Genomic DNA, 25,525 nt, shown 5'->3' on the forward strand with positions numbered 1-25,525 from the left:
CTCCCATAGTGCTGGGATTACAGGTGTGAGTCACCATGCCTGGCCTGACCATTTTTGTACCTTAATTTTATATTCTGAAATATTGCTGCAGTTGTTTATCAGAATTAGTACCTTTTGGACAGAAACTATGAGGTTTTCTAGGTTTGCAGTCATGTCATCTGCAAACAGAGATAGTTTGACTTCCTCTCTTTCTATTTGGATGCCTTTTGTTTCTTTCTCTTGCCTGATTGCCCTGGCTAGGACATGTTGAAAAGAGTGGTGAGAGAGGGCATCATTTTCTTGTTCAGGTTTTCAAGGGGAATGCTTTCATCTTTTGCCCATTCAGTGTGATGTTGGCTATGGGTTTGTCATAGATGGGTTCTTATTATTTTGAAGTGTGCTCCTTCAGTGCCTAGTTTATTGAGGGTTTTTTAACATGAAGGATGGTAAATTTTATTGAAAGCGTTTTCTGTATCTGTTGAGATGATCATGTTATTTTGTTTTTAGTTCTGTTTATGTGGTAAATCACATTAATTGACTTGTGTATTTTTTTAATTTTTTTTTTTTTTTTTTTTTTTGAGACAGAGTCTTGCTCTTGTTGCCCAGGCTGGAATGCAATGGTACCATCTTGACTGACTGCAACCTCTGCCTCCCGGGTACAAGCAGTTGTCCTGCCTCAGCTTCTCAAGTAGCTAGGATTACAGGCATGCACCACCACACCCGGCTAATTTTGTATTTTCAGTGGAGATGGGGTTTCACCATGCTGGTTAGGCTGGTCTCGAACTGCTGACCTCCTGTAATCCATGGGCCTCAGCCTCCCAAAGTGCTGGGATTACAGGCATGAGCCACTGCACCGAGCCAATTGATTTGTGTATATTAAACCAACCTTGTATCCCAGGGCCCACTTGATCATAAAACATTAGCTTTTGGATGTGCTGCTGAATTTTGTGTGCTAGTTTTTTGTCAAGGATTTTTGCATCTGTGTTCATCCATGATATTGGCCTGAAGTTTTCGTTTTTTGTTGTGTCTCCCAGGTTTTGGTGTCAGGATGATGCTGGCCTCAAACACTGAGTTAGGGAGGAGTCTCTCTTTCTTAAATATTTGGAATAGTTTCAGTAAGAATGGTATCAGATCTATATACAGCTGAAGAAATCAGCTGTGAATGACTGTGTCTGGTCCTGGCCTTTTTTTCGTTGGTAGGCTTATTGTTACTCATTCAATTTTACAACTTATTATTGGCCTGTTCAGAGATTCAGTTTCTTCCTGATCTAATCTTGGGAGGTTGTGTGTTTCCAGACATTTATTCATTTTTTCTACGTTTTCTAGCCTTTGTGCATAGAGAGGTGTTCATAGTAGTCTCTGAGTGTTCCCTGTATTTCTCTGGGTTTGGTGGTAATGTCCCCTTTGTTATTTTTGATTGTGTTTATTTGGAGCTTGTATCTTTTTTTTTTCTTCATTAGTCTAGCTGGTTATTATGTGAGTTTTATTTATTCTTTCAAGGAACTAACTCTTGGACTTGTTGATCTTTTATATGCTGTTTTCATGTCTCAGTTTCCTTCAGTTCAGCTTTGATTTTGGTTATTTCTTCTGTTAGCTTTGTGGCTGGTTTCCTCGTGTTTCTTTAATTCAAGGCATGAAGTTAGGCTGTTAATTTGAGGTCTTTCTAACTTTTTGCTGTGGGTGTTCAGCGCTATAAACTTTTCTCCTGACACTGCTTTAGCTATGTTCCAAAGTCTCTGGTATATTGTATCTTTGATCTCATTAGTTTCAAAGAATTTCTTGAATTCTGCCTTCATTTTATTGTTTACCCAAAGTCATTCAGGAGCAGGTTGTTTTAACTTCCATTAAATTATATGCTTTTGAGTGATTTTTTAGTATTGATTTCTATTTTTATTGCACTGTGGTTGAAGAGTATGGTTGATATGGTTTCCATTTTTTTCAGTTTGCTGAGAATTGTTTTATGGCCAATTATGTGGTCAGTTTTAGAGTATGTGCCATGTGCAGATGAGAAGAATGTATATTCTGTTGTTTTGGGATGGAGAGTTCTGTAGATGTCTATTAGGCTTATTTAGTCAAGTGTCCAGTTTGGTTCTGGAATGCCTGATCCAAACTGATTCTTAATTTTCTCCCTTGATGATCTGTCTAATAATGTTAGTAGAGTATTGAAGTCTCCTATTATTATTGTGTGGTTACTAAGTCTCTTCATTGATCTCTAAGTATTTGCTGTTTGGATCCGGATGCTTCTGTGTTTGGTGCATATATATTTAGGATAGTTAGGTCGTCTTGTTGAATTGAACCCTTTAGCATTATGTAATGCCCTTGTTGGATGTGCTGCTGGATTTGGTTTGCTAGTATTTTGAATGATCCAAAAATCACTCAAAAACATACAATTTAATGGAAGTTAACCTGCTTTTGAATGACTTTGGGTAAACAATAAAATAAAGGCAGAATTCAAGAAATTCTTTGAAAGCAATGAGATCAAAGATACAATATACCAGAAACTCTGGGACATAGCTAAAGCAGTGTTAGGGAGAAAAGTTTTTTGTATTTTTGTTTTTTAATCTTTGTTGGTTTAAACTGTGTTTTATCTGAAATTAGAACAGCAACCCCTGCTTTGTTGATTTTTTGTTTGCTTGGTAGATTTTTCTCTGTCTCTTTACCTTGAGCCTGTGGGTTTGATGGGTCTCTTGCATTTATGTGTGATGGGTTTCTTGATGACAGCATACAGTCGGGTCTTACTTCCTTATCCAACTTGCCAGCCTGTGCCTTTTAATTGGGGCATTGACCCATTTACATACAAGGTTAATATTGATAGGTGAGGATTTATCCTGTCATCATGTTGTTACCTGGTTGTTATGCATACTTAATTCTGTGGTCGCTTTATATTATCAGTGATCCATGCACTTAAGTGTGTTTTTGTGATGGCCTGTATTGGTCTTTCTTTTCCGTATTTAGCACTCCCTTAAGGAGTCAGGTCTAGTGGTAGCAAATTCCCTTAGCATTTGCTTGTCTGAAAAGGATCTTATTTATCCTTTTCTTATGATATATGGAGTGCTTGGTTGGAATTTTTTTTCTTCAAGAATGCTGAATATAATCCCTCAGTCTCTTCTGGCTTGTAGGGTTTCTGCTGAAAGTTCCACTGTTAACCTGAGGGGGTTTCTTTTGTTGGTGACCTCCTTCTTCCTAGCTGCCTTTAACGTTTTATCTTTCACTTTGATTTTAGAGAATCTGATTACTGTGTCTTGGGCAAGGTTGTCTTTTATAGTACCGTGCAGGGGTTGTCTGCATTTCCTGAATTTGAATGTTGGCATGTCTAGCCAGGTTGGGGAAAATTTCATGAATGACATTCTATGTTTTCCATGTTTCTTGCTTTCTTTTTTAGGGATGCCAATGAGATGTAGATTTGGTCTCTTTACATAATCCCATATTTCTTGGAGGCTTTGTTTATTCTTGAATCTGTTTTCTTTATTTTCGTCTGACTGAATTATTTTGGAGAACCGGTCTTCAGACTCTGATAGTCTTTCCTCTCCTTGGTTGATTTCCTGCTGTTAATATTTGTTAATATTGTTTGCCTCTGTGTCTCCACCCAAATCCCATGTTGAATTGTAATTCCCAATGTTGGGGAAGGGACCTGGTGGGAGGTGATTGGACCATGGGGGTGGATTTCCCCCCAGTGTTCTCATGATAGTGAGTTCTCATGAGATCTGATGGTTTAAAAGTGTGTGGCACTTCCCCCTTCAGTCTCTCTGTCTCTTCTGCTGCCATGTGAAGATGTGCTTGCTTCCCCTTCGCCCTACCGGCATTATTGTTAAGTTTCCTGAAGCCTTCCCAGCCATGCCTTCTGTATAGCCTGTGGAACTGTGAGTCAATTAAACCTCTTTTCTTTATAAATTACCCAGTCTGAAGTAATTCTGTATAGCAGTGTAAATGAACTAATAGACCTGTGATTGTGTTTTAAAATTGTTAGTCTTTCAACTCTATCAGATTCTTTCTTACAATTACCATTTTACCTTTTATATCCTGTATTATTTTATTGTATTCCTTAGAATCCTTTTATTGGGTTTCAACTTTCTCTTGAATCCAGATGATTTTTGTTTCTATTTATACTCTCAATTCTGTTTCTTTCATTTCAGTCATTCAGTCTGGTTAAGACCCAGTACTGGGGAATTAGTGGTGTTGTTTTTAGGTGAGAAGACACTGTGCCTTTTTGAGTTGCTAGAGTTCTTGCACTGGTTCCTTCTCATCAGTGTGGGCTGATCTTCCTTCAATCTTAGAAAATGCTAATCCTTTGAGTTTTTTTTTTTTTTGCTTTAGTCTTCTTTGATGCATTTGGAGGTTTGATTGTAGTATAAGGTGAGTTCAGCGAAGTCACTTCCTTTGTGAAAGATTTTGGGGAGCTCAGGCTAACCTCATCCCTCCTGCTTCATGTTCTCACTTTAGGGGGCTGACACCAGGCCCCCGGCGTTCTTGTCTGGACTCTTGAGGTTAGGAACATGCTCTATTGGAGGTTCTGAGATGTTCCCTGTCCTCTGGCCATGACACCTCCATGGGTGGTGCTAGCCAATGCCCTTTGTCTCGGCAGTGTTAGCAGGCCGTGTGCTCGTGTGTGTGTTTCAGTAGCTGTGGCAGTGTGGCTGGCAGGGTGTACATACATCAAATGGAGTGGGGTACCGGTGGAAACACGGCTGTGGTATGTGCTTCCACTGGTGGCGGCTGCCTCTGTCACATATTTACGTATATATCAAACTACCACACAATTTTGAAAGTTATATGTCCAGTGTATGAGATGTTCTGTTGCTTGATATTATTGCTAATACTTGTATTGTCTGATTTAATTTAACCATTGGATGTGTGGTGGTATCTTATTGTGGTTTTAGTTTGTATTTGTTTGATGACTAATTTGAACATCTTTTTATGTTCTTTTCATCAATCACATATCTTCTTTAGAGAAGTATCTGTTCAGATCTTTCCCCCATTTTCTTATTGACTTGTCAAGTCTCCAGAATTCTTTATAAATTTTTAATATAAATCTGTCTCAGATACATGTATTATAAATACATTTTCCTAGTCTGCAGCTTGTCTTTTTATTTTCTTAATGGTATCTTTTAAAGGACAAACACTTTGAATTTTGATGTCCAATTTAGCAATTCTTTATTTTTCATCATTTGCCTACCCGTTGTTGTGACAGTTTTCTTCTTTGTTTTCTTGGTGTCCTTCTCTGTAAAATTGAGGTAATGTGAGAGTTAAATGAATTGATACATGTAATGTACTTTGAAAATGCCTCACATTTAATAAAAATGGTATAGTGTTAGCTGCCATTATTGTTACCACAACTCTTTTACTCATAAGTTGTTCTTGAGGCTTTTGGATCCTGTCTCTACATCCCTGTCTCATCTCCATTGCTCTTAAAAATTTGTCATTGCCATTTTCTTTAAGGGTCTTTTGTTTATCAAAAAGGACTAAAGTTAAGATTTTCTATATATTAGAGAAAGGATATCCTAGCATTCCATGTAGGGAATGATTTATATTACATGCCACTGTTTTGTAATCTACCAATTTACCAGTGACTTGGTTTCCTTTCATATGTGATGTTACAGTGAGATTTATAGAAATCTTTGCCATTTCCTTTCCCCAAAAGGTCTAAAGCCCACCATGAATGTCATGATTTCCCCCTTTTGTTAAGGCTCCTTTGACCATCTCTGACATTGGCTTCCACTGTGTTTTATGCATACCTTGTATGCCTTTTAGTGTACTATGGAAAATGGCATTTTAGAGTGTGTTGTTTTTGTTGTCAGTTTTGCTAAACAGAATTTAGAGGCTGGATTTTGATTGAGGTACATTAATTGGATTAAAAATATCACGAACATAATTAGCATGAAGGCAGTAATAGTTATACCAAACTTGAGTTTCAAATGAGTATAAACTAGGTCAAGGTAAGATGTTCTTCTTAAAATACATTACAGTATGATAATGATCCACCATAGTTGTTTGAGTCAGTCTCAGAAATGGAAATATTGTCCTGATTCTGTTCTCTATTATTTTGACCAAATATTTAATCAGTCTATCATTTTCCTATTTATAAAGTGAGAGATATAATATCTGCCTAGCAAAAATAATATTAAGCAATGAGATAGTATTTAGCAAGTGATGTAGTTCTTGTTAATAAACTCAGTATAATTTTTAGTCTATGGTCCAGATCTTATTGATCTCTTTTCTGAAAGTATCCCCTCCATCTGAGCCCCTCTCCTGAGCCCTGGATCAGGTACTGGGCCATCCACAAAGTCTTGCATAGTGCTGGCAATGAATAGGCAGTTGGTAAGAGTGTTGTATTTCACCAAACTTTCAATTTTACCCCTGTTTCTTGTGTCTTTTTTTGTCTTTTTCCTGTGGATTCTATACACTCAAGAAATCAATATTCTTATGGGGGGGGAAAAAAGCAAACAAAAACTTACTGCAGCTGTTCTTCTTACAGTTTCTGTCTTTATGCCTTTCACACTAAATGTTTTAAGAGAGTCAGTTATTCTTAGTTTCCCATTTATCTTTTTAGTTTTTATAATTTAGTTATTGTTAAACTGTTTTAAGATATGTCTGATAACCTTAGGCCTCATAATCTTAGTGTATTTTCACATTTTCTAGCTTTTGTGTAATATCTCCTTATAGTTCTTCTTTGCCTCCTCTGTAACACTTTCCCAGTCTTTTTCCTCCTATCTGTCCTTTACATTTTTATTTTTCTTTGTTTTGTTTTTAATGAATTACTCCAGATTTTATCTTCGTCTGCTTTTTCTTCAACAAAGAAGATAGCTGAGTGAGGGAAGGAGTTAGAATATTTCTAGGGCTTCATTTATTTGCCTTTAAACAGGTGTTGCTTTACTGAAATATAGCTGTGATTTTTCAGTTATGTTTTGGATATCTCCATTTTGGTATTAGCTGAATTTTTCATAGTAAAACTAACTGTTGAATATACTTGGTCCTTCGTAGAAGGCAAGCTGTGTTATGTTCATCACTATATCTTAATTGTCTAGCATAGTGCTTGGTACATAGTTGGCAATTAATACACGTTTATTATATGAACAATTGATATTCTCCTGTCACCTGAAAGTTAACATGTTCAAAATTGAGCACATTAGAATCTGGAATTTTCCTTTGCTTCTGTATCTTCCTGTTGTTTGAAGCGTAGATCAAATGCCCCCTCTTCTCTAAAGTTTTCCTTAATCATCACAGTCAAAAATCTGTTTCCCTATTCTCTATTGCTTTACCAAATTATACTTTTATTGTACCTTAATTCTGGATTACATTTTACTTATTTATGTACAGAGTTTGCCGTACATAAGATTGAGGTCAGGGGCTAACTTCTCCAAGACAAATTAACTATTTAAAATAATGTAAGGTTTTGGGAAAGGAAAGGGTTGAAAAGTGGTTTTGTGTCACTGTTCCTTCTGCATAGAATCCCCTCCGCATCTTTCTACTTTTCACTCATTCTTCAGCCTCAGCTGAGGCATTTTTTAATCCAGGTTTTTCTGAGCCGACTTTAAGTCTTGAATAGGTGACTTTTCTTTGTATTCCTCTATTATTAACTCCTTTAATAAATAATTATTGAGTGCCTTTAATGTGCAGACACTGTGCTAGACAGGCCTTTTAGAAACAAAAAGGCAGGACTTTTGTGGCTGAGTATGTAATGTTTAGCTCATTATACAATTACGTATTACACAGATAAGGAAACTGAGGCTCAAATAAGTTAAGTGATTACACTAAGGTTACCAAATTAATAAATGGGAGAGGCTGGTTTCAGACTTTGGACTTTCTGAGTCCTTGGTGTTCTTTCCATTATACTTTGGCATTCCTCAGTGAAAATGTTTTTCGAAAGATTTGAACCAAATCTTTCTAAGCTCTGGTATTTTGTTTCTTTTCCAGCACCACACAGCATTCTCTTAACCATTTACTGTTATTTAGCAAAGGGGATATGTGTAGATAGAACCATTGCTGTCAACAAAAAGAGGATAGTTAACCTGGTACTGGGCAGAAATACTTCCATTGAATTTGTGTCTTTGAAAACTGATTTTAGCATTTGCTTTACTCAAAGGATTTATAAGCCTCCAGAGTTGTCAGGGTTCTATGGTATCTATTGTCTATATTAATCTGTGGATTTCTTTGTTTTTTTCCACTGTAACATTACAGCTCTCAAAATTCATAGCAAACACCCTACCCTCTATTTCCATTCAACAGTATGATGGTATGAATTTGACCCACCTCTGGCAAATACTTAAGTTAATATTTCACAAAATACCCAAACTCCTGTTGGCAATGGATTTCCAGGCAGCTGATAAAACATTGAATTGATAGGTGTATTTTGTTTTTGTGGGTTATTCATTTTGACGTGGATACAGAAGGGTAGGGAAGGAGAAGTTGTTATAGTATAAAGACAGAGTTGGAAAAGTTGGGCTTATGTTGTTGTTTGTTTTTGTTTTGTTTTCCTGAGAATATTCTCTGTTACCCTGCAGTAAGCTGTCTACAGTCCAGGATTTGACAGCCTGCTTGCTTAATAGCCTTCAAAAACATCCATGTCCTGTCATACCTGTGCTATGTTCTGACTATTTGGTACTGCTTAGAGATTAGTTTTAGGGATGTTTTATATAAGGAAACCTCTCTTCTAATGCTGCCTCCTTTTGTCACCTGTTAATAGTCATGGTGTTAGGTTTATTGAAGGACTTTTGCCTCTATATTCTTTTCTTCTCAATGTTTTTTTCATTAGGAGTAATGGCCGGGCATGGTGGCTCATGCCTGTAATCCCAGCACTTTGGGAGGCCGAGGCGGGTGGATCACCTGAGGTCGGGAGTTTGAGACCAGCCTGGGCAACATAGTGAGACCTCATCACTATAAAAAGTGATTAGGAACCCCATCTCTACTAAAACATGGAGAAACGCTGTCTCTACTAAAAATACAAAAGTAGCCGGGCTTGGTGGCTCATGCTTGTAATCCTAGCTAGTTGGGATGCTGAGGCAGGAGAATTGCTTGAACCTGGGAGGTGGAGGTTGCAGTGAGTTGAGATAGCGCCATTGCACTCTAGCCTGGGCAACAAGAGCGAAACTCCGTCTCAAAAAAAAAAAAAAAAGGAAAGAAAGAATAATGATCATAACATGAAATAGTACTTTCATTTGTGATTTTATATCTTGCTCTTCTCAGTTTGACAAAGGAAATGTTTATAATATTAAGTTACTGATTTTTCCTGTTTAGACATCCTTAAACTTTGGGTTCTGTGGGTGTTTTGCCTGAATTAGAACTGTGGAATTAGACTTTATGACTCAAGGTTTGGGGATGTTACATGTCAAATGCATGTTTTTTAATTTTTTAAAATACAGTTTTATAACTGAGAAATATAGAAACATGTATTTAGTAGACAACATTTTGCCTCACTAAAAAAATTAGTATTATATTTAAATAAATTTTTAAAAATATACGTATTTCCTTTGAAAGTGTTCTCCATCACATTTGGCATTTATCTGTTTCTTTCAATGGCCTTCTCTGTTTCTTGTTTGCAGGCAGCTATCAATGGTGTAATACCCCAGGAAAATGGCATTCTACAAAGGTATGTTATAAAGTGCTTACCAGTTAAGATGACTTAGCAGAACAAAAAACAACTAACTGTTAATTTTTTTGTTTCATTTTTTAATGGAGCATTGATTTGGGGTATATAAGTTCATTAATATTGTTCTTTCAGATATTTCTATGTATTATATTAATTCCCTAAAGTCTCCAACTTTTAACTGTATCAAATTACTACATATTTGGTAACACCATCTTTTAAGGTGGTTTTAATTTTTAAGAAAGCTTTTCAAGCTTATTCTTTGATTTATAAGATGAAAGGAACTGAATTTTTTAAACTACTAGCACTGGCTATTGGCTTAATAACCCCAGAATATGGTTGTCAAACTTAACTATACAGGCTTTATCTCCAGGCTTACTACAGACATTTTCTCCTTCCCTTTTAGGTTCTAAACCAAGTATATGATAATTTGCAACAATTTGAGGCAGTTCTTAATAATGTAACTTTTTAGAGTACTGAACTATTTCACTTGAAGTATCCAGTGTTAACAAGTGGAATGGTTTTAGAGGTTTTGTGTTATGGCCAGAAGGTAAAATTGGAAGATGTGGCCAAGAGAATTATAACAGTTACAACGTAATTCCTTAGGTTAAAAATAAATTCATGACTTTTGTCTCCTTAAAAATTGGAGACTCTGGTTCTAGATTAAAGAACACTCTAAAGTCTTAGGAGGTAAAACCATTCTCCCTTCCAAGTGTAGTTTAATTACTTGATTTTTCCCGCCTTTCCTATCAATTCAAACTTTGGCTTGAATTTGGGTGGCTGGGATTTCTAAGTCACTGAAGCATGATCTGCTAAGTGCAGATGAGGCAAAACAGAAACAGCAGATTAGGAATGAGGTCGTTTTGGAGAGCAAGAAAAGTACTCTTGCAGAAACATCAGGAAGTTCACCATGAACTGCAAAATGTGCTGTTCTTTATAAGAAACCATATATTTAGGATGGAAGCAAAATTCTGTTTGATACCTGTACCACCTTTAATGATTAATGGTTTTTAGATGAAAGCAATGATAAAACAGACCTATACCCTCATTCCTCTCTTTTAAACTATCAGAAAGATTTTCATCCAGAGTAAATGCGGCTGATTTCCAGAGTTTCTACCAACTTCTATTTGTTTAATTTTTAGTTTGTTGTTTGTTCAAAAACATTCAATTCTATCGAAACCCTTGCCTAGAAAGCGAATCAGATGAACTTCCTTTATGGTCATTTTTTTCTTAGTTTAGAAAGTTTTACACTGTTAAATATCACTCCAGTTTTATTTTTGAGTAAATGTTATTGCCACTTTTTGTGCCAAAGTTTTTGCTATGCAAAATCTGTGTGGATTCAGCTACTGGATTCTGAATACATATTGGATATATCATCCAATTAATAGCATTTGCCATAGGTGAACTGTAGAAACTTCTTCTCCCCTGGAAACATTCCGTCTTTCTTGTCACAGATTATACTTTTTGTTTAATATATTTTATGACTAGAAATTCAGTATTAAACTGATTTCTCATAAAGTTACTATAATATTTGGGGTTGAACTTTGATCAGAGTAGGATTTTGTTGGTTTTGTTTGCTTTTTTTGAAGGAATGAATCATATGTCTACATGAGAAAATCAGTTGTATCTAGTAATATTCTTCAACTATTTCCTTCCTAACATGGTTCTTTAGCTTTGAAATCATTGTGGATTTAACATAACTGAAAATTACTCTTGTATGTCTACTGACCAGAGGAAAACAAGAGGGCTCTTTGTGTACTTTCTCATAGGCTTAACACTGAAAGTAGAAGGCACTAGGCTAGAAATGGTATATTCAGGCGGTTAAAAAGATCTTTGTTTTGTATGTTTGCTTTTTATAATAAAGTTGAATTTATATAGTCTGTGTATACAACTGTTAAATTGTTAGTCCATCCCTTACTTAACAAAGAAAGGAGGTATCAAATACTATAGTTTAAAGAAATTACTATATAAAGCAATATTCTCATGAGATAATGAACTTTTGGTAGGAAATAAATACCTACCTCACTGATACATGTGTTGATGCTAAATTCCTTTGACTGGAAATTATTATTATTATTATTATTTTGTTTTGAGAGAAAGAAGAGCCAGTATGTGCCTTATAGCTTTTCTTGAAGTCAGGTTTTTGTATGAATCCAAGAGGGAATATGATTTTTAATGTAACCATAAACTTCAAGGGAAAGAAACTTTTTTTGTATGCTTAAGGCAGTGTGCTAGGCAATTGACATATTTTTATTCATTTAATACTCACTACAACCTGTAAGAGGTAAATGTTTATATTTTATGTATGAGGAAATTCAAAGTTAGAGAGTTTACATAGGCTTGCCCAAGTTCACAAGCATAGAAGCAGGTGGTGAAGTCTAGATTGTCTTATTTTAAAAGCCATGCTCTATCTTCTCTATTACTCTGTCTTCTTCAAGATCAGTCAGTGAGGTATTTCAAAACTTTTAAGATTTTTCCTTTGTGGGCTGGGCATGGTAGCTCATGCCTATAATTCTAGCACTTTGGGAGGCTGAGGCTGGCAGATCACTTGTGGTCAGGAGTTCAAGACCAGCCTGGCCAACATGGTAAAAACCCTGTCTCTACTAAAAATAGAACTTGAACCCGGGAGACCAAGGTTGCAGTGAGCCAAGACTGCACCTCTGCCTTCCAGCCTAGGCAACAGAGTGCGACTCCATCTTAAAAAAAAAAAAAAAAGATTTTTATTTTGGATAAAGAAGTTGAAATTCAATATATGTACATAATGTCTTTCTTCCACAGCTTTGTTTTTTATAGTTACTATTTTAGTTGTAAGCTATTAAAGGCAGATATTATTATTCCTCATTTTACAGGTAGATAGGATAAGTCATAAAGTGACTTGGCCCAGATGTTACAGCGTGATGTTGATGGAGTCAGGAATATAACCAAGGCTTCTGGCTGTTTCTCCAAGGCTTATTTCACTAGACAGTATATTGCTAACACAGCATACTGTGTGTAACTTATGCAGTCATAAATGTAAACTATTCATTCAGTCATAAACAAACATTGAGTATGTGTATTTACATGGTCTGGTATATTATTTATTTAACATATTGTCCAGGGCCTCTTTAAAAATTATTTTTGGATATATTTTTAGGAAGAAATGTTAGTGAATTACTTGTATAATTGGAGAGCTGATGCCATGTTTTCAAAAAGTAAACTTTATAAATTAATAGCATAATTTAACCACTCACTAAGTGGATGGTATTTATTAACTCATACTTGTTTTATTACCCAGACAGGTGTACAGTATATTCATTTGACCATTGTTTAATTCATGGAGAACACCTAGATAAGACAACATTTATTTTCAAACCTTGACCACTAGGCTTTCAGAATATATAAATGCCCAGCTTTTTTGACTTAGAAAATAGCCATTATAGCCAGTTAGTCTCTATGTATTGCTTTGTGTAATTTCCATTTTAAAAACCTGATTTAATTGATTCACAAGTTTATCTCTAAAATAAATGTGGAGTTTTTTTTTTTTTTTTTTTTAGGAGATGCCTAAAGATTTTGCCATGGCATAGACTTTAAAAAATTGAAATAATTAGCAAGTACAGAGTTCCTGTTTACTTTTCTTTCTGTTCATTGCCTTCCAAGAGCCTGAGTTGTTTGTAGAGGAAAGTTGAGTAAGGATAAAAACACTTGGTTGAAGTTTTAGAACTAAATTTCTACATAGAGCTTCCAAATCGGTGGCATTTTTATATTTATTTATTTTTAAGGTACAGGGATCTTGCTATGCTGCTTAGGCTGGACTTGAACTCCTCCTGAGCTCAAGCAATCTTTCTGACTCAGCCTCCTGAGTAACTGGGTCTACAGGCATGTGACACCTTGCCCAGTTTCCCATTAGTATCTTTTTGTTGTTGTTGTTGTTGTTGTTGTTGTTGTTGTTTTGGGAGACAGGGTCTTGCTCTGTAGCCCAGGCACAATCACAGCCTTGACTTCCTGGGCTGAAGTGATCCTGCCACCTCAGCCCCCTGAGTAGCTGGTACTATAGGTGCTCACCACCATACCTAGCTAATTTTTGTATTCTTTGTAGAGATGGGGTCTCATGATGTTGCCCAGGATTTCTAGACTCCTGAGTTCAAGCCATCCTCCCACCATGGCCTCACAGAGTGCTAGGATTACAGGCATGAGCCACTATACCTGGCTTTCAATCAATATCTTTTTAAAAAAAAAGATATTTATAGATTAGTCAATCTATAATGATTACATTATTAGATTATTAAATAGAAAAGAATAGCAAGGCCAAATTATAAGATCATGGTTTTCACAGCTGGGAAATTTTTAAAATGCATTTACTCTTTTTTGATTCGATAATTTTGGATGTTTTTGTATTCTTTGGATCTCATTAAATGTTAGTGAAAACTGATGGGATCATTCATTGACTGGTAAGATCTCTCTCTTCCTCTCATTTTTTGGATTGCCTTTTTGTTTTGAGACGAGGTCTCACTCTGTCACCCAGGCTGGAGTGCAGTGGCATGATCTCAGCTCACTGCAACCTCTACCTCCCAGACTCAATTGATCCTCCCACATCAGCCTCCTGAGTAGCTGGGCTATAGGCATGTGCCACCAAGCCTGGCTAATTTTTGTATTTTTTGTAGAGATGTGGTTTTGCCCCAGCCATGTTGCTCAGGCTAGTCTTGAACTCCTGAGCACAAGTGATCCTCCTGCCTCAGCCTCCCAAAGTGCTGGGATTACAGGTATGAGCCACCGCACCTGGTCTACCCTAGCAATTTTACCAGAGGGAATTTTAAATAGGGAGTCAGTTACACAGATATAGAGAAGTTTGAAAGATCAGAAAAGGGATAGTGAGACAACCTAGATAGAATGACTGCAGGAGGCAGCTGTACCACCAAGCGCAGGTATGGGTGGTTCTTTCTGCTTGGCAAGGAAAGGAGCCCAGGGCAAGAGCAGACTCATAGCTTCAGTGAGAAGGGTAGGGATGTGGAGGTCATGATTCCCATTCTAGACCAAGAAGCAGCAGCTAGAACACATCTACCAGGGAGAGCCCCCTGCCGACCACCAGTGGGCACAAAGGAAAGTGATAGAGGAACAAAGGAAAGAGGCTGATGGAGGTTGAGGTTAACAAAACTTTATTTGTAGCTCAGTGGAAGAGCCCTAGGAACTTGTCCCCAGACATGTGAGAAGGAATTCCTGTTCAGCTGATACTGGTAGCTTTGGCAGGATGCAGAGAGACTTACGGAAAAGGTGCTGGGGGAAAAGAAAAAAAAGCTAGAAGCTAACATCAGTGGTTGATGCTAAAACAAAATGAGTGCCACCGTTGGGGTGATATGTCACTGGTAGGGTGATGTTGATAGGATCAATGTGCAAACTGCAAGAAGATAGGGGTGTGTGTATGTGTTTGTGTGTTTGCTGCCAAAGTTTCTGTTCTGTTACTGGTCATAAGGCCATAGTTGATACTGTGAGTTTATTTCATCATTTATTCTGTATTCCCTGTTGTCAGCTAGCACCTCAAATGGTCAGGGGTTTTTTTTGTTTTTGTTTTTTTTTCTTTTCCCCCCGGTGGAGCATCTTACACCTTCATTTTTGAAGAGTCAGAATCCTCAGTTTACCTGCTTTTTTATTAGTTGTAATTTTGCGTTCTTACTAGACATGCCCCCCAAAAATCTCCTGGGCTCCAGTCATAGTCCATTGTGTAGCAGCAGCCCAGTTTTTTTCTTGGTAATCAGGACCAGTCACTCTAGCCAGTACTCCTTCCCTAGGTGGTAATTCAGTGCCACGAGGAGTGCAAAATGGCCAAGCAGCATTCTCAAGGTCCAATTCAATGGAAGTGTTGTGGAAATGTTACATCTTTGGGAACCATGATTTCTGAACCATCAGCACCCAAAGTTGCAGGAGGCAAAAGTTTAGTAAGCTGTTAGGCATGTAAGAGGAATCACTGTGAACACTTAATTCCCATACATGTGTTTTCTGGCAGTATGAAAAATAGTGTGGTGTTTTGGACACTGATGTAAACCATTTATACCACATACTTTCAAGAGGAACCCCAATCTTTGAGGTTATCTCCTAACCAGTGTCATAACTGAATCTTTAGTAAGTCATTCTGTTGTTCTGTCAAGCTAGCTGCTCCTGAGTAATGGCATACACAGTGATCCAGTGCTGTTCTTCTTTTGCTGTGAAACAAGTTCCTTAGTTAGAACCAATGTTGTGTGGGAAGCCATCAATACTTAGGTATTCCCTAAGTCCTTGAATGGTGGTCCTGACAGATGCATTGCTGTCAGGTAAGTCAAGTTCCTATTTAGAAAAGTGTCTTTTTTAGAGAAGATAGATCACTGCCCCCTCCATGATGGAAATATTTTATTACCAGGTCCCTGGGAAATGGCACCTTATTGGGGACTCAGTATTAGTCTGTGTCACTTGCAGTTTAGGCACTCCATAGTTTGCCTAGCTAGATGCAGCCTTGGTGAGGGGAAGTCCATGTTGTCGTGTCTGTGCGTAACCTCCATCTCTGTTGACATGGCCACATTGTACATTAATGCATCAAGCAGCCTCAGTAGGAAGGGATAAAAAGCTGACTGAACAATGTCTTCTTATCCATGTTATTAAGATCGTTTTTTAAAATTGGTTAGCCTTTAGAGAATATTCACTTAAGAAACAAATATATTTAGCTGGGCGCAGTGGCTCATACCTGTAATCCCAGCACTTTGGGACGCCAAGGCGGGTGGATCGCCTGAGGTCAGGAGTTCGAGACCAGCCTGGCCAGCATAGTGAAACCCTGTCTCTACTCAAGATACCGCCCCCCCCCCCAAAAAAAAAAAATTTAGCTGGGCGAAGTGGCGGGCATTTGTAATCCCAGCTACTCAGGAGGCTGAGGCAGGAGAATCGCTTGAACCCAGGGGGCAGAGGTTGCAGTGAGGCAAGATTACGCCATTGCACTGTAGCCTGGGCAACAAGAGTGAAACTCCGTCTCCAAACAAACAAAACCAAATATATTTTTATTCTGTGTGCATTCTAAAGGATCTATTTTCATATCTCTTCTCCAGACTTTCTTGTCATCCAGTTTTCCAATTTTATTCTTTTCAGGACCTGAACTGCTGGCCAACCCATCATCTATTGCCTATGATTCAATGTCGATTTATACCTCAGGCTATCTCTCCTTCCAGATGAAGTGGTGAACATAGTACAACATTAAGTTCTCCCTAGTGGGAGGCTTTTCTTTCACTGCTGTCTTTCAGGGTTATCATTGATTGTGGTCATAGTACTACAGCAGTGTAATTTTGGTTGGTGCCAGCATATTGTACATAATCATTTTTTCTCTTCCCAGTCCAATTTTTTTTTCCCCTCAGTTAACTTAGTTATTTCTTATTAATTGTTGGGAAATACAGAGTACAGCTTTCACCCTCATGTGCTTTCAACCACTGGACTCTAGAAACTTTACCAAGGTGGCAGCACCTGTATTTTTGTGGTATGTGTCTGCTAATCCCTAACTTGCATGCGTCCTACCAAAGTATCAAAGTATAGGTTTAGTTTTTCTTATTTGAAGTGCATAGGACCAGAAGTATTTCACATTTCAGTTTTTTTCAGATTTGGGGATATTTACTTTATACATACTGGTTGGTTGAGCATCCCTAGTCCAAAAATCCGAAATGTTCCAGTGAGCATTTCCTTTGAGTGTTATGTCGGTGCTCAAAAAGTTTCAGAGTTTGGAACATTTCAGATTTCAGACTTTTGGATTACGGAGACTTAACCTATACTTGCTGCTTATGCACTTCAGGACCAATCTATGTTGTCATCAGTGTAATATTGTTCTTTGGAATGTCAAGTTAATCAAGATCTCTACAGACTATTATTATGACAAAATGTCAAGTTAATCAAGATCTCTACAGACTATTATTATGACAAAGAGCAGGAGAGTTGATGAAATCTTTAGGAAAAGACAGTGAAGGTATTAGTGTACCCTGCTATGTGAAAGCAAAATGCACGTCCCAGTGCTTACAAATTAATGTAGAAAATAAAACACATATGCAAGATCATTTGTTTCCAGTGGTCCTTTCTTACATTACAGTCCTAACTCCATGGATCAGGAAACCAATATGGAATATCTACCAGTTACTGAGTGTGTTTTTTTCTATTATACCTCCAGGGCCTAGGGAAATAACTGCAGGGTAGATTGACTGACTGATCACATTTACTGTGAGCTGATTTGGGCCAAAACTTGACTTCCAACTCTAGTCTTTCACTTTTGTAAATTCCCCAGTAAGTAGCATCATTTTAGAGTTAGCATCTAGTAATCTCCTAAAAATCTGGATATTTTCTTTTTATTGGCACACAGATACTCTAGTAAACAGCTGCAAGTGTCTTAATGGAAATCTTAGAGGAAAATTTACAATAAATACTTGTGGCACTGTTGTGTTTTAGGGGTCCATGCCTCATTTAATCCAGGGGCTTTATGTCTGTGAACCAACTTGTGTTTGGAAACTGGAAGTGACTTTGATTCTCCATAGTGGTCACTGAAGTCAGGATTTAGGCTACCAAGTCTGGGGTTTCTACTGTTTGTAGATCAAGTAGTGTTTTAATAGACTGACCTTTAATTTTGTTCCTTAGAAATACCATGCTCAGTTCGAAACTCCGTCTCAAAAAAAAAAAAAAAAAAAAAAAAAAAAACCAAACCAAACAAAAACAAAAAACCACATTCAGTTAAGTACTTCTAAAGGTGTCTGCAGGTCTTGTACGTCACAACCTTCTTGATTGTCACTTTCTGTCCATGCTGTGCATTAACATGATTGTTCTTACCTTTTCTCTGTCAAATTTTACCATTTGACCTCTGCCACTCTGGAATCTGATCAGCTTGTTCAGGAGTCTTTCTCAATCATGCCATCTCCCCATGTCATTCCCAACTCACAGAAAACAGTCACCACAGAGTTTTTCAAATACAGATTCCCTTACTAATGTATTTTAAAATGCTTTAATACTGTATCCTCCAGGACCTCATGGATGATGTATAGGATGGTATGTATATATTCAGATTATACATGGTAAATCTACTCCAGCATTCCTGTTTCTTTAAGCATCTGTATTTCTTCTACATTATGCTAGGAAGGTTCAGGCATCTCATCCATATGAAATGTGGACTCTTTTGAGAGTTTTCATTTAGCCAACTAATAAACTATTAAGAGTTTAAGCTAAGAGCTTTCACAAAAGTGGAGGCTAGCATTCTCAGTCATGGGAGAAGGAGCTGTTCACCGACATATCCTCATTCCATATCTTAGGGCCTCACTCCTTCCAAAACAAAGGAAACTTAGAAAGTATGTTTATTCAACTTTCACCATAATTCTGCAATCTGCAAAATTAAATTTTGGACCCAATTCTTGACAGAGTTGTACCTATGGTTACAACAAGTAAGAAACTTTTAAAAGGCTATTTTTAAAATTTTGTAGCTATCTTGTCATGACTTGAGCTGAAAGTTAAAAACTTAAAAACTCTGTATCATTTTCTTTTTTAAGTCTCCAAGTCAGAAGCAGCCATCCGCAAGTCCTTGGTGTCATTATTACCATCAAAATAGTCAAATCAAACAGTAATTTGATTCTCTTAGACACTTGTTTCAATAGGCATATCATCATAATTAGCTACAGGTGATAATGCAGTAATCATTATGCCAATGCATGGAATGCATCACTAGTATCCCGTTTATTATTGACAAGGAGCTAGCAGTGAACTGAAGGTCACGGTCACATAATCAAGCCAATTCTTGAATCCTGTCTTTGAGAGTATATTTCCTGGGAACTCTTTACTGTATCAGGATCCAATCAGGAAAATGAAACATACTAGATATTTCAGCAGAGGAAATTTAAGGTAGGATTGGTTACATAGGTATAGAAGACTGAAAGAGCAAAAAGAGGTAACATGGATATGATAAATGCCGGAGGAAGCTACCACTGTTAGGTTTAGGGAACAGAGGGGTTTAACAGAACCATGAAGCACAGAGGAGCTTCATGAAGCTGGGAATCAGACCTCTGTGAATGTACACTGTCCAGCTGCTGCTCGTGTTTGAGGGAGTATCAAGAAGCTGGTTATAAGAGTGCTGAAAAGAGCTGAAGACTGGAACCCACCTACAGGGTGATGCTGATGGAACTGTACACAAGCAGGAAAAAAGAAGTCTCTCCTCCCTTCGTTACTAATCTCTACTAATCTCCTCTTTAACTACTAATCTCTAGATAGCATCTCATCTTGGTAGAATCTAACAGGAAACCATCTAGCAGAAGAAAATACAGTTTTGCAGAATACTGGCCCCAGCATCCCAGAGTAGACTATATAGAAAGGTGGATTTGAAGTCAAAAAACAGTAAGTCAGTGACTAGCTTTTTCTTAGGTTTTTCTTCAGTTCTGAGAAGTTATGACAAACTTTAGAGATGTGGAATGTCATCGCACAGATTCTGTTCATAGATGTTTAAGAGCTCACTTTAGATTTCAGCTGTGGGATTCTTTCCTGCGTTTGGACATTTTCTTGGTTCCCATGTTTTTTTGTACAAGATTACTTTCTTTGAATTTAACAACTAGGAGAAAGGATAGGTTTTTGTCTTGGATCAGTGATTACTGGATTATCTGAGCTCTGTTGATTGAAAAACTAACTGTTTTTGAACTTTTTGGAATATGATTTACAATGAGAAATACTTGGAGTTGCAAACACATGTACATATACAACTATGTAACAGAATAAAAAGTTTTATGGAACAATAGTTGGTCCTGTTAAGTGACACAATACTGATAATTTCTATTCTAATCTTTAAAAGACTGATCACAACTCACCAAGTCAACGATGTAATCTATAGTTTGATGAACACTGTTCAAAGCAGTAGTATGAAGAAGGGAAATTAAATAAAAAATAAAAATAAATATAACTTTTTCTGCTTAATTGAAAAACAATTGAACATTGTTTTTTCTTAAATTCAGGTTGAGAAGAAAGATGTTTTAGAGCTGGTCTTGAGTTCTAGTGGTTGTGAAAGATACATACCATACTGATGTTGCAGTTGAAACACTCCTATGGTTCCCTCTCTCCCCACCTCCTTCTCTCAGAGAGGAAAAAAGAGAAGTGGCAATACATGTGATAAATTAAGTCAGAGAAAAGCCAAATTTTAAAATAATTATTCCTCTACTTGTTAGTTTGGCAAATATTTGAGTGCCTCCTATGTATAAAATCTTAAGCTCAGGGCAGAGGATACAGCCATTAAAAACACAAACAAGGCCGGGCGTGGTGACTCACGCCTGTAATCCCAGCACTTTGGGAGGCTGAGGCAGGCAGATCACGAGGTCAGGAGTTTGAGACCAGCCTGGCCAACATCGTGAAACCCTGTCTCTACTAAAAATACAAAAATTAGCTGGGTATGGTGGTGTGCACCTGTAGTCCCAGCTACTCAGGAGGCTGAGGCAGGAGAATCGCTTGAACCCAGGAGGTGGAGGCTGCAGTGAGCCGAGGTCACCCCACTGCACTCCGGCCTGGGCGACAGTATGAGACTTTGTCTCAAACAAACAAACAAACAAACAAAAAACACAAATAAGAGATTTATTCTTGTGGTGCTTATATTCCAGTGGAGACATAGATGTCAAATCATTAATTATACAACTAACTTTATAATTATAGTTAGTAGTGTGGAATTAGACCTAGTGCCCTGAGTTGAAAAACATTCAATCTGAGATATGAAAGGTTGAATATAATTTGTTAGAAGAAAAATAGAAGTGGATGGGTAATGGAGGAAAGGATATTCTTAGAGGGAATAGCCTGTGTTCCTCTGTGAAATGGGAATGATTAAGGTGAGAGAAGAAATGAAAGACCATGTGCCTATTAGCATAGAGGGCTGGAGATAATGTAGTACAAGAATATGGAAAGCTAGGTAGGATTCAGATCATGCAGGGCCTCATAAGCCACTTTAAGTATGTATCTGAAGAGTAAAGGAGAGTAATTGAAGGGTTGAGAAAGAATTATATGAAGACATTTGTGTCTTTAATTTCACTCTAGGGGCATGATGGAATGGAATTCAGTGTTGTAGGAGTACGTATAAAGGGATTAGTTAGGAGGCAATTGCATTAGTTCATACAAGAGGTAATTGTGGCTTGGACTAGAGTGGCAGCATCAGAGGGTAAAGGTGGATGACTTATGCAAAACATACTTAGGAGATATAATTTAAAGGACTGATTAGGTATGTGAGATGAAAGAGAAGAAGGGATCAAGGATAACACCACAGGTTTCTGGATTGAGTTGATATTAGGAGTAATGGAGGAGGGTCAGACTTGAGGAAATACTAATGAATTGAACTGTGGACATACTGAATTGGGGATCTGGGATCTTACTAAGTACCAGATGTTGTGCAAATACAATTATTGTTCCCATTTTACAAATGGGACAGCTATTAAGTGGGCAGAGCCAGGATTTCATGTTATTTTTTAAGAAGGGAGAGATATGAACATTTTTAAATGTTGTTCAAAAGAATCCAGAAGAGAAAGAGATGTCAAAAATACTGGATATAAAAGGGATAATACCTAGTGTAGAGCTAATGAGGACATTGTTTTAGCCTGGGTACAGTGGCTCATGCCTGTAATCCCAGCACTTTGGGAGTCAGAGGTGAGAGGATCACTTGAGGCTAGGAGTTGAAGACTGGTCCGGGCAACATAAACAAGACTCCATTTCTACAAAAAAATAAAAAATGAGCTGGGGCTTGGTGGCATGCATGTATAGTCCCAGCTACTTGGGAGACTGGGGTGGATTGATTGCTGGAGTCCAGGAGTTTCAGGCTGCAGTGAGCCAAGATTTTGCCATCGCTGTCCAGCCTGGGTAACAGAGTGAGACCCCGTTTCAAACAAACAAACAAAAAATGTTTTCGATTTTGAACAGATTAAAAATATGGTATCTCTTCTATTTTATAGGAAGTGAGGAAGAGTGCATATGTGGGCTTGTTTGTGGATTTGATGTTAAGATAAGGGAAATTTCTCTTAATGGCTTTTGTTTTTTTGGCAAAATGGAAAAAGACTGAGATGTGAGATAGGGAGAATCGGGGAGAATTGAGGTTTAAGGACAGTAAAATTTCAAAATAGTCTGTGGAAAGTAGAGTAGATGAGTCAAATAATGATCCAGTGAGTAAATGAGAGTGAGTGAAGAAGACACTGTTCTTAATTTACCGAGTTAAAAATGATGTTTATATTATAACAACACAAGGTAAAAATCTAATTAAATGCTAAATGATATGATACTTCTAATAAACATAGAAAGGCAAAGAAGGGAAGGAGAGTAATGTGGCCTTCAGTCAATGGGAAAGATTTTATGGAAGAAGTAGAACTCAAGTTTGGCCTTGACACACATATAGGTAAACTTACTTGATAGGAAGAACAACACAAGCCAAGTATGGAGTGGGTCCCTAGTGGTATTCTGTAATGATTTGGTTGACAATAATCCTTCTTTTATGTCAACATTTTAGTGAATATGGAGGTGAGACCATACCAGGACCTGCATTTAATCCAGCAAGTCATCCAGCTTCAGCTCCTACTTCCTCTTCTTCTTCGGCGTTTCGACCTGTAATGCCATCCAGGCAGATTGTAGAAAGGCAGCCTCGGATGCTGGACTTCAGGGTTGAGTACAGAGACAGAAATGTTGATGTGGTACTTGAAGACAGCTGTACTGTTGGTAAGGTTTTTCCTGCCATAAAGCCTTCACAAATAGATAATTAGGTAAACATAGATTTTATACTTTTTAATTTCATGTTGACTATCAGTGCAAGAAGGGAAAAAAAGCAAGTTGAAACTGGTAACTTTCCAATACTGATTATTGTGCTTTATTTTTAAATACTGTGTTGAGATTGAGGTAAGTTTGAGAATAATGTTTTTTGTTCTATGCAAGTAGAATGGTATATGATGCTGTTTTAGGGCTGATGCAAATCAAACATCTGAGAGCTTCAAAAAAATACCCTTATCAAGTACATTGCATATCACACTTTACAACTGAGACTCACTCATTTTTCATAGGATATATCTTGATCCTTTTTGTGCTGCTATAACAATACCCGAGACTGGGTAATTTATAAGGAACAGAAATTTATTTTCTCACATTTCTGGAGGCTAAGAAATCTAAGATCAAGGCTTAGAAGGTTTGGTGTCTGGTGAGGGCTGCTCACTGTTTACAATATAGCACCTTGATGCTGCATCCTTCTAAGTGGGGAACATTGTGTTCTCACATGGCAGAAACCAGAAGGGCAAAAGGGACAGACTCCCTTCATCAAACTCTTTTTATAAGGGCACCTAATCCCATTAACAAGCTCTCATTGCCTGATCATCTTTTAAAGGACCTGCATCTTAATACTACCACATAGACAATACCTGAATTTTGGTGGGGATACATTCAAACCATGACACTATGTTTAATGAGAAACCAAACATGAGACATGTTTCCATCACTTTCCTCTCTGCCAGTTGAAAAAATGCTATTTTTCAAAAGGAGGTGAAAGTATATGCCTGCCATTTCTGGACAGACTTTATGAAGTTACTATAGTTTAGCTATGTTGAACTTATATTTGATTCAGATTACCTGATCCATTTTCATTGTAGAACCACATATTAATTTTCTCTTAATGTGGTTTACCTTAAATCTCAATTCTAGATGTTTCTGGAAATTTCGCTTTATTCCTTTTAGGAGAGATCCTTTTCTAATTTTATTTTATTAATTGAGTCTTGGAAAGCAAGGCTGTTTTAAGAGTGTTCATTCCCAAACACTACTCAGATTATGTTATTACTTTTCTTAAAGCTATTCAAAAGCTTTCCATTGATTTTAGGATATAATTCAAATCTTTAACATGGCCTATAAGTCCCTGTTTGATGAAGCCCCTACCTGCATTTGTAGTTTCATCTATTACCACTCTCCTTCTAGTTCACTGTGCCTAAGCCATAATGGACTTCTTTCAGTTTGCCAAATAGGTCTGGGCCTTTGTACTTGTTTCGTCTTCTATGTAGATTATTCTTCTAGATAAACCCCTTTTCCCTGTACCCATTTCCATGCCCCCAAATATTCTCCTGTATGTTGTTTTTTATTTTTAAAAAAATTATGGTAGAAAACAATATGAGATTTAGACTGTCAATAAATTTCTAAGTGTACAGCCTAAGATTGTTTACGCACTTTTTCATCTTACATAACTGAAACTCTATACCCATTGGATAGCAATATTCCATTTTCCCCTCCCTCAAGCTCCTGGCAACTGCCATTCTATCTTCTGTTTCTATAAGTTTTGACTATAAATACCTCATAGAAGTGGAATAATGCAGTATTTGCCTGCTGTGATGGCTTATTTCACTTAGCATAATGTCCTCAATGCTTATATATGTTGTAGCGTATAGCAGGATTTTCTTCTTTTTTAAAACTGAACAATATTCCATTGTGTGTATATACCACATTATTTTTTATTCATTAACTTATCATAAATGGATATTTAGGTTGTTTCTACCTTTTGACTATTGTGAATAATGCTGCAGTGAACATGAGAATGTGATTTTTTTTTTTTTTTTTGAGACAGGGTCTCATGCTGTCACCCAGGCTGGAGTGCAGTGGTGTGATCACGGCTCACTGTAGCCTCAAACTCTGGGCTCAAGCAGTCACCCTGCCTTGGCCTCCTGAGTAGCAGGACTATAGGTGCGTGCCACCATGGCTGGCTAATTTTTTTTTCTTTGTGGAGAAGGGGTCTTACTTTCTTTCCCAGGCTGGGCTTGAACTCTTGGGCTCAAGTGATCCTCCTGCCTCAGACTCCCAAAGTGTTGGGATGATAGGCATGAGTCACCGTGCCCAGCCATGGGAGTGTGAATATTTCATAGAAATCCTGGTTTCAGTTCTATTGGCAGTATGTTCAAAAGTGGGATTGCTGGATTAGATGGTAGTTTAATTTATAATTTTTTGAAGAACCTCCATACTGTTTCCTATAGCAGCTACACCATTTTA

The 25,525-nt window shown here is 37.4% G+C and overlaps 1 protein-coding gene and 1 long non-coding RNA gene across 6 annotated transcripts in view; one reads left to right on the forward strand and one right to left on the reverse strand.

Moving 5' to 3' along the window:
• Positions 1-25,525, forward strand: part of FAF1 (Fas associated factor 1) — a 518,996-nt gene that overhangs the window by 162,166 nt on the left and 331,305 nt on the right. For 4 of the 5 annotated variants that reach the window (XM_077993853.1, XM_077993852.1, NM_001265867.1 and 1 more), the window contains 2 exon segments: positions 9,516-9,562; positions 23,025-23,230. In XM_077993853.1, the coding sequence (XP_077849979.1) occupies positions 23,125-23,230 (106 nt within the window). In that variant the 5' untranslated portion in view covers positions 9,516-9,562; positions 23,025-23,124. 5 annotated transcript variants of the gene reach the window in all.
• Positions 13,071-18,247, reverse strand: LOC144333505 (uncharacterized). Its single transcript, XR_013402201.1, has 3 exons — positions 16,420-18,247; positions 13,672-14,324; positions 13,071-13,362 (listed from the first exon to the last, which is right to left on the reverse strand). It is a non-coding gene; the product is annotated as an uncharacterized LOC144333505 (long non-coding RNA).

The sequence above is a fragment of the Macaca mulatta genome, chromosome 1 (assembly GCF_049350105.2).
Source record: "Macaca mulatta isolate MMU2019108-1 chromosome 1, T2T-MMU8v2.0, whole genome shotgun sequence".
Taxonomy (NCBI): domain Eukaryota; kingdom Metazoa; phylum Chordata; class Mammalia; order Primates; family Cercopithecidae; genus Macaca; species Macaca mulatta.